Source organism: Echinops telfairi, unplaced genomic scaffold (genome assembly GCF_000313985.2).
Source record: "Echinops telfairi isolate 266 unplaced genomic scaffold, ASM31398v2 ScPeMD7_2010;HRSCAF=2546, whole genome shotgun sequence".
Lineage (NCBI taxonomy): Eukaryota > Metazoa > Chordata > Mammalia > Afrosoricida > Tenrecidae > Echinops > Echinops telfairi.
Genome location: NW_022105908.1, coordinates 15,158,258 through 15,167,241, shown reverse-complemented (window position 1 = coordinate 15,167,241; position 8,984 = coordinate 15,158,258). Strand labels below are relative to the sequence as shown.

At 53.5% G+C, this 8,984-nt stretch overlaps 1 protein-coding gene across 1 annotated transcript; it reads left to right on the top strand.

Annotated features, from left to right (window-relative positions):
* Positions 1-1,943: 1,943 nt before the first annotated feature.
* On the top strand, positions 1,944-8,606 carry SFTPD (surfactant protein D). Its single transcript, XM_004712974.1, has 7 exons — positions 1,944-2,142; positions 3,517-3,633; positions 3,914-4,030; positions 4,365-4,481; positions 4,917-5,033; positions 5,976-6,059; positions 8,230-8,606. Exons 1-7 carry the CDS (start codon positions 1,944-1,946, stop codon positions 8,604-8,606), a joined length of 1,128 nt encoding a protein of 375 aa, XP_004713031.1.
* Positions 8,607-8,984: the final 378 nt, after the last annotated feature.

Sequence of the window (8,984 nt, the reverse complement as noted above, 5' to 3'; positions counted from 1 at the left end):
CGCTAGCTTTAAAATACACGTTCAGAACTAGATTTCTGGCCCCAATGTTAGGTAAGTGAAAAACGTTTTGTACAAAATCTTTTAAAACTAATCTTTCTGTTTTCAAAAGAAAAAAAATCCCCCACCCACCCACTCTGCCCCCCTGAAAGCTTAGTGTAATTGAACAGTGCTAGGTTGGAGCGGCCTGTGGCTGTTCTCGCTTCCTCCGCGGCTCCAACTAGGGCACCTCTGTTGAATTCCGGGTAAACAACCTCTCAAGGAACTCCTTTCTCGCCCCTTCCTACTAACATGGGCTGCAGCGCTTTCTGCACCTACTCGAGCTGCCAGACAGGATGCCTGTTGCCTTTCGTTCTCTAGATCCGAGGCAGCAGAAGGCCAGGGGACACTGCCCCTACGGTGACCAGGACTTGGCCCTGGCCTTGGCGTTGATGCCTGAGCCTCTGACTGAGCACCGAGCAGCAGCTGATCCCAGTCCGCTGAGCTTACTGAGTAGCTCACAAGGTGTCTAGGGTCTTTCAGGACACCCAAGTTACTTGCAAAGTCAAAAACTGAACGCGGCTGGTACAAATTAGGGGTGATTAGAGTGCAGAATCACACGCAGCTGGGGTGGGAGTCGGGTAGTAGGATTTCTCTGGCCACCCAGGGTTTCCTTCATTTCCACCCAACCTGCTTGGTAACCCCTCTTTCTTTGCACATCTCCCTCTTCTAAGGTCCCTGGGACCTTGTTCCCAGGCTCTCAAACCCCCTGTCTTTCTTTCGCTTTCCTAACTTTTGAGTTTCGCTCCGGGAGACAAAAGGTGACCAACATAAGAAATGGCCCAGGTTCTGGCCCAACCCTCATTTCACTTACTGATAGGTTCTGAGACTCTCTCAGCTGGTACCTGGAAGCCCCATTAAACGGTTGTTCATCCTTCCCCCAACTTGTGTTCCACCAGACTGCTTTGTCACACACACCCCCTTCCCCCTAGAACATCCGCTTTGTAGCTCTGAAACCTTCTGCTGGGTTCCCCTGGGGAATTTACTGTGGAGACAGTAGTGAGCCCAGGAATGGGCACATCTCCCAGCAAACATGTGCCGGCCTGTGCGAGTGACGGACATCATGAACCACTGGGTTCCTGGCTCCTTCTCAGACCAGCACTGTGCTTACCTTCTACTGTACGCACAGCAGTTTGTAAGAAGAACAGGTTTGTCTTTTTGGAGCTAGACCAGCCCCCTCCATTGAACATACAGGGAGAAAGAGGTCCTGCAAGGGAATGGGCCCTACTAAGGTGACCAGATTTAAAGCGGGACACCATTGACGGCGGGAGGAGGGTTCTTGATTAAAAATTTAGTCTATATGGACCAAATAGACCGTTCCAAAAGTCGGGACTTCTTTAAAACACCAAAAATCAGGACTGTCCCACCAAAAGTGGGACTTCTGGTCACTTACCTTATACAAAGGTGCAAGAGAGTCCTTTGTTTTGTGAAAGACGATCTCAGTGAAGTATGGTCCATCTTAGCTGCTGTCTGATGGCCCTATTAGAAAGAAAGTATAAGAAGGGGTGGCATAGGACATTTGAGAATAGGTAGAGACTGCTGGGGACCATGTCAAAGCTCCAATTGGGTGAGTCATACCCCCAAAGCCAAAGTACGGTCTATCTTATGCTTAACCCTATAACACTGAGCGTGACATTTTTGTAACATTTAATTAAAATATATATATTTATATATATATATATTGATAACTATGAAAATAAAGAATAAAACCAAAAAAATTTCCCCTGAAATTAAAAATGCAGGCGTTGTAGGGCTAAAGTGCTTTGGGAGCCCTGCGATCCTGCCGCCATGGATGGGAAAGAGTAAGCATGGCTGGCTTCTTTTGACCTCCCAGAGCTGGGTCAAGCTTCAACTCATGCCCAGGACCAAGCACATGTTCAGTATCTTCTTGTCCATCTCCTCAGGCCATGCTGCTCCTGCCGTTCTCTACGCTGGTCCTACTTACACAGCTCTCAGAATCCCTGGGAGCGGAAGTGGGGACCTATTCCCAGAAAGCAGTCGCCAACGCCTGCACCTTGGTCGTGTGTAGTCCCGTGGAGAATGGCTTGCCTGGTCGAGACGGACGGGATGGAAGAGAGGGGCCCCGGGGCGAGAAGGGGGATCGAGGTGAGCTGGGACTCTGGGCGTTTGGGGGAAGCGATGGACATTGGGATTGCAACCAACTAAAGGGCCCTGGATATTCTGCTACGGAAATTTTGCAGATGGGCTGGCTCCTTTCCAGGGTGTGTGTTTCATGCAAACACTGAGTCCACATCAAACCCTTCTGGACTAGTTGTCAAGTGATTGCTGCCCTGAGCCCCAAGTGCCTTCCTCTACCATCCCAGCTGCCCCGTTTCTCTTTCCAAGAATCCTCCAAATTCTTCCCAGCCCAAGAATGGGCAGAGGAGGGAGCTGGGGCTCGGAAATGAACGGTCTCCAGCATTCAGCAAGTGTTTATATTCTGAACAACTGTGCCAGATGTTCACTATTTTGAATACCCTCCCTTCCACATGATGAGGCCCCAGGCTCAGGCCTGATAGGGCAGATTTTCCCGAACACATTCAGGAAGGAAGGAAAGGGTGCTCATATTTCTTTAGTCAGCCCTGTGTTTGGTGCTCACTTTAGTAACTCAGCCGTCCTCCGGCTTCATCCAAGTAACCATCATAGCAGAAAGCTGGACACAGTGTCTTCAAAAAGACAGCCGTGTGTGTGTGTGTGTGTGTGTGTGTGTGTGTGTGTGTGTGCACATGTGCACGTGCACCCATGTGTGCTGAGGCCGAGCAAGGGCTGGCCTACAAGGAACTAGCACCGTTCAATGCAGGATTTTCCTCATTCGTTACCCTTGTCTCATGACTTAAGTTTCGACTACACATATGCTGTAGATCACGTCTTGGTACTCATCTTCTCAGAGCTCTCATAAAGCAGGTGAGAGGCTCTTCACGCCCATAAAATTCGACAGTCCCAGAGGAGACCCCCACGTTCAGTTCTACTCTGTGTTATGGCATCACGCGGTGTTGGAATGGACTCAACGGTAGTGAATTTCTGATAAGCGCCAAGCAGGTGCTCCACGTGTGGTTTCTTAGTTGAACACACACACACACACACACACACCCAGAGTGAAACAATGAGCACATGGACAAACAACTGAAAGCACAAATTAACACCTATATACATGCCATTTCTGATATTGATGTTGGGTCTGGGAAGGAGAGAGCAAGGAGAATGGGGGCAGGGGCAGGAGCACAGCATTGCACACGCAGGTAGGCAGGTCTTGGCTTGAAGCTAGCGTATAAGTGTGATCCCAGGCCAGTGCGTTTTCTCACCTGTAAGGAACACTCACAGCCCATCCTGCATCTCCACAGAACCAGTGTGTCTGGCAGTGGAAGGGAATTGTCTATACGCTGCAGACTCTGAATGAGTGCAGGCGGCCTGACCCCTTGAGACAGCTGGCTCCTTCTGCCTTTATATTCACCGAGACCTTTTCTCCCCCTGCTGCTGTAGGCTTGCCAGGAGCTATAGGGAGAACTGGGATGCCTGGACCAGTTGGCTTAATTGGGCCCAAAGGGGACAATGGCTCCATTGGAGAACCTGGACCTAAGGGAGACGCTGGACCATGTGGTGAGCAGTTGGGTAGGGGATCAAGATGGCTCTAGGCAGTGCACCTGCTGGACAGGATAAGGCATACTCTTCCTTCCAGAGACCAGCAATCATGCATAGCGACCAGCCCAGAAACAACGAAGACCACGCGAGCATTCGCTGATTTCTGATTTCCAGGCAGACTAGGCCTCCTGTTGGGTTGGACTCTTTCGGATGAAGCTGTCTGTCTGACCTCTGTCTTATTACACACTCCTGCTTCCAGGGGAAGGCAGTCACTGAGCTCACTGCTCCTCTTCTCCAGGCCCTCCAGGCCCCCCAGGTCCACCTGGTCCAGATGGAAGAGAGGGGCCTTCCGGGAAGCAGGGGAACATAGGACCCCAAGGCAAAACAGGTCCCAAAGGAGAGGCTGGACCCAAAGGTAGGTGATGAGCCTGAGGTAGAAGGGATGACTGTTTGTGGAAGTCCTGCTGGGCCTTACAGCATGCTCTGAATGCCAAGCACATAGACTGTCAACGTGGGGAAGGGCTTGCTATGAGCTCCTACCAGCTCATGAAGGGACAGATCTAGTCTCCACGGAGCTCGAATGACAATATCCTCCCATTGCACTTCACAGAAGATCTTGGGCAATAAGGACCCTGATCTCCCCGGTTCTCTCTCAGCCTGGACTGTGGGTTCAAAGCTCTGCTGTTAAGGAAATGATACATGCTGATCACACTCTCAGCCATGTCCATCCCTATTTTTTCCTTCCTCAGGAGAAGTGGGTGCCCCAGGTGTGCAGGGCTTGGCAGGGACTAGAGGGCCCACAGGCTCGAAAGGAGAGAGAGGAACCACTGGTGAGCGTGGAGGCCCTGGCAGCCCAGGGGCAGCAGGTAAGAGAAGGAAGGAGCTGGAGCCGGGGTCCTGTTTCCAGGTACTCACACAGAGCGATCACTGTCCCCCCGCCACCACCACTAAAGCCACCAAAGTCACAAAGTCAGAACGAACATTGTTGGACAGGTGGGAGAATCAAGACCCAAAGCAGGTGCGTTGTTGGGCACTGGGAGGGTGCCGTTCTGAGCAGGGCAAGGAGTTCAGCCAGTGCAGGGAGGTGGATGGCTGAGTGATGGAGACCTGTGCTCAGGGGGGTGACTGGTGGGTCCTGGGGACAGGCTGTATAAGGGTGGCCGATGGCTGAGCAACGGTATTCATTGCTGTACAGGGCGGGTACATGTTTGGAGTCTGGGTACTGGGCAGTCAGGACATTTGGTGTGCCTAAAGGGTGTCAACGGCGAAATGGGTACATAGTGCTTCTCCTCTGATTCCAGGGCCTGCTGGGATGGTGGGACCACAAGGACCTCCAGGTGCCAGGGGTCTCCCAGGACTGAAGGGGGACAGAGGTGTCCCTGGGGAGAGAGGTGCCAAGGGAGACAGTGGACTTCCAGGTAAGGCAATGCCCCTGGCTCTGGGAGTCCCCACTGGGGCACAGGTGGAAGGGCGCTCACCCGCCAGTGCAGGCAGCCTCCCCTCCCTGCTGTCTGTGTCCCGTGGGCTCCAGGAAGTGGGTGGGCTACAGCACAAAGATGGCAGACTGGAAGGGAGGAGAAGGAGGCCCTGGGTTAGCTTTTAGTACCTGTTGGAAGGCAAACTTGGGCAGTTTCTCCATCTGACCGTTAGGAAAATTATAGCTTCCTTTCCAACTCACGGGACTGCTTTGAGCTGTCACTAACCCAGTAAATGGGAGTATGCCAGGGATATGTCATCATATTAAACAAAAATCACTTCAACAATAGCAAAAACAAGTCAATCCTGACTTAGGACAACCCTGTAGTTATATGGTTAGTCACTGAATGCGTCACCCAGCACCCCATTCGGGACCCTTTGCTAAACAAAGGGGACGTGAAATCACACTGGTCTACAGACTTCGGCGTCAACAAGTCCTCTGATTTGGTGTCGAGAAAGGGCAGGGGCCGGAGTCCGGGGTGGTGTGGTTGGGTTACAAGGTGGGCTGCTAACTGCAAAGTTGGTGGTTTGAGCCCGCCCATCACTCTGTGGGAGAAAGATGAGGCTCGCTGTTTCCATGACAATGTACAGGCTCAGAAACCCTAGGGGGCAATTCTACTCTGTCTTATAGAATCGCGCTTAGCTGACATCAACCCAGTCAGTGGCTGTGGGCTAGAAGGTTCAGGAACCTGCTCAGGGTCAACCCAACAGTCCCTTCACACAGGAAATCTCGGGAGCTAGGAGACTTGCCAGGGTCAGCCCCAGCTCCACCAACTAATATATATGCCTGCAAGTAGGCACCCTTCACCAAAACCCAGGCTTCGAGCCACTCCCAGCTGCCCTGGAAGGTCCAAGTCCTCACCGGAGCCCTTCCTCTGTTGCAGATGTCGCTACTCTGCGGCAGCAGGTGACTGCCTTGCAGGGACAGGTACAGGCCCTTCAGGCTGACTTCTTGCAGTACAAGAAAGGTGAGTCCCTGCACCTGGGCCTGGCTCAGCCTCGGCCCCAGACTCACGCTTGTGCCTTAGTTTGGGCCTCGGCTGGGGCTAGATCTTCAGCTAGGCAGTGGTGCCATTAAGGGTGTGGACCCCCCCCACCCCCCTGCCACTGTTGGAGGAGATGACCCCATAAAAAATGACCTGTGGCTCCTGTGACTGACGTAGGTGAGCTGATACCACAGGGGCAGGGCATCACTAGGGTCAGTAGCATCACTAGGGTCAGTGTCATTGTGATAATTTGTCATCCCTCCCCTCCCCGCATCAATCAAAGGTCTGACAACTGGGCCTTAGTGCTCGCCATTGGGGACTGGTCTGAGCCAATAGGAGAGAGGAGGAGCAATGGGGGAGCCCTGGGGGTATGGCCAGGAGTGGGGAGCCGCAGCATGCTATACTTGGTGAGGGGGGTGGGATGGGCTGAGGCCTGGGGCCAAGGTCCTCTGCTCATAGTTGGGGGAGGTTCACCAGTTGGCTCCACCCACAGGAGGTCTGGGGGTGGCACCATGACTTACAGCACTGTGTGACACCAAGCCTAGGGACACTACTGGCCAGGCCTGAGGCTGAGCCTGGGTCTGGATCTGGGTCTAGAATGGGAGGCAGGGCCACTACATGCTTCAGGAGCTGGAGGTAGGTCCAAGCGACAAATCAGAAGATGCTACAGGTCCTCAGCTCCTGGAGCTGGTACCACATGTGTCTCCACGTGCCCCGAACTGGACTGGTGTCAAGTTCTGTTCAGTTCAGCCGATCTTCTCTGCTACCTATGCCACAGCGGTACCTATGGTAGAGAGGCCCTCAGCACCAAGACAAGGGGAGGCCTTTCTTCCCTCTGGGGGAACAGTTGTGAGAGAGCACAGAGGTGTTGCTGCCCAGCCCAAGGCAGCCCCGAATCCAGGTTGCAGGTTGGCTCCTAAATCCCCACCCTCATGGAGAAGAACGCGCAGCGTCCACTGCCACCTTCCCTGCTTCCATGAACACATTCACACAGACATGTACACACAACACAACCACACGGATGCACACACATGTATACACTTAAGCACAATCACTCAGTGCACATGTGAAGATGCACACATGTAGGTGTGTACACCTTTCCAGGTGGGCTTCTGCATGCCCATGTGGCTTCCAATAGACACATGGGCACATTCCTGTCTTCCCCTGCACACTAACCGGACACAGCTCAGAAACAGAGGAGTAGCACACCCTCTGCCTCTGACCTTGTCCTGGGCTGTTCCGAGTGCCATCCTGAGCCCTGGGGCAGCCTGTGGAAGCCACTTAGAGGGGAAGGAAGTTGGTGAGGGTGCAGCCTGGACCGTGGCCAGCCTCAAGAGGTCAGGGTGGCCTTTGCAGATTTCCATGGGTCTCAGAAGTCACCGGGTTAAGAGGTGTGTGTGTGTGTGTGTGTGTACACAAAAGCAAGCACTGGACTTGTCACACCGGCCATTGTGCAGTAAGACACCACGTTAGAGACGAAGAATGTGATGTTTGAAAAGAGAAGGAAGCGATTTCCCCTGGCCCACTTTGATGGCCTGCCAGGAGGGTGCTGACGTTCCGGCCTTCTGACTCTCAGCCAGGCCCCTCTTCATCGCTGCCTCCACCCCTTCCTTGATATGTGCACACACACACACACACACAAACTTCAGATGTCCTTGTGTTCTCACTCTGCCCTTCGGGGTGATGTCGACTGGCTAGACGGTCACCCCCATCCAGACCATTCTAGAATTTGGAGTTCCAACTCTCCCCTCACCTCTTCCCTCCACCCCACCACAAGGCACATAGCGTCTCGGATCTGCAGTGGTGAAAGCGGGCTGGCCTGCGCTACTCCGTGCCATTTATCTGGGTTTATCTAGTCTTGCCACGTTTCTGTAGTCACTGAAATACTGACTCAGGCGTGCAACACGGAGTAAACGTGAGAGCGTTCCAAGCTTTGCGATGAGAAGGACCTAAGGCCACGGTTGATGGCTGTGTGATGTTGAGCCTCTTACTTAGCCTCTCTGAGTTCCAGGGTTTTCCTCCGACAAAGGGGAGCCACGTGGCCAGTTTGTGGGGCTCTAGAGTCACCACATCAATGGACCTGGGAGACTCTGGATCAGTCTGACAACTCCAGAGCCCTGGCACAGGCCCAACCTCTTCCTTCTCCCCCTAGTGGAGCTCTTCCCCAGTGGCCGGAGCGTTGGTAAGAAGATCTTCAAGACCAGCGGCTTTGAGAAGTCCTTTGCAGATGTGCAGAAGGTGTGTAAAGAGGCCGGGGGACAGGTGGCCACCCCGCGCTCTGCAGCGGAGAACGAGGCTGTTCAGCAGCTGGTCCTGGTGCACAACAAGGCCGCCTTCCTGGGCATGACAGACAGCAAGACCGAGGGCACGTTCACTTACCTGACCGGGGAGCCCCTGGCCTACACTAACTGGGTCCCAGGGGAGCCCAACAACAATGGCGGCGCCGAGAACTGTGTGGAGATCTTTACCAACGGCAAGTGGAACGACAAGAACTGTGGCGAGCAGCGCCTGGTGGTCTGTGAGTTCTGAGCTACCTAGGGGTAGGGCAGTGCCCTGCGCAGGAGCCGGGCGGAGTTTAGGGCCCAGATGTGTGTGGTGCCTACATCCCAATAAAAACCCTCCCTGCCAGGACTTTTCCGCAGAGCCACGTAGCAACCCCGGAAAGCAGGGCTACTAGTAGCAGTGCTTTGCTCAGATTGGGCGGCACAAATGATTAAGTACTCAGCTACTAAGTAAAACATGGATGATTCCAACCTACTCACGGGTGTCTCGGAAGAAAGGCCTGGCAGTCTGCATGAAAGTCCCGTGCAGCAGCTCTACTCGGCCACATATATGCCACCTGGGCAGCATCTAACAAAAACACAAGTCTGAACCTTCTCAAGGATGACCACTGGTTTTCCCCTCCCC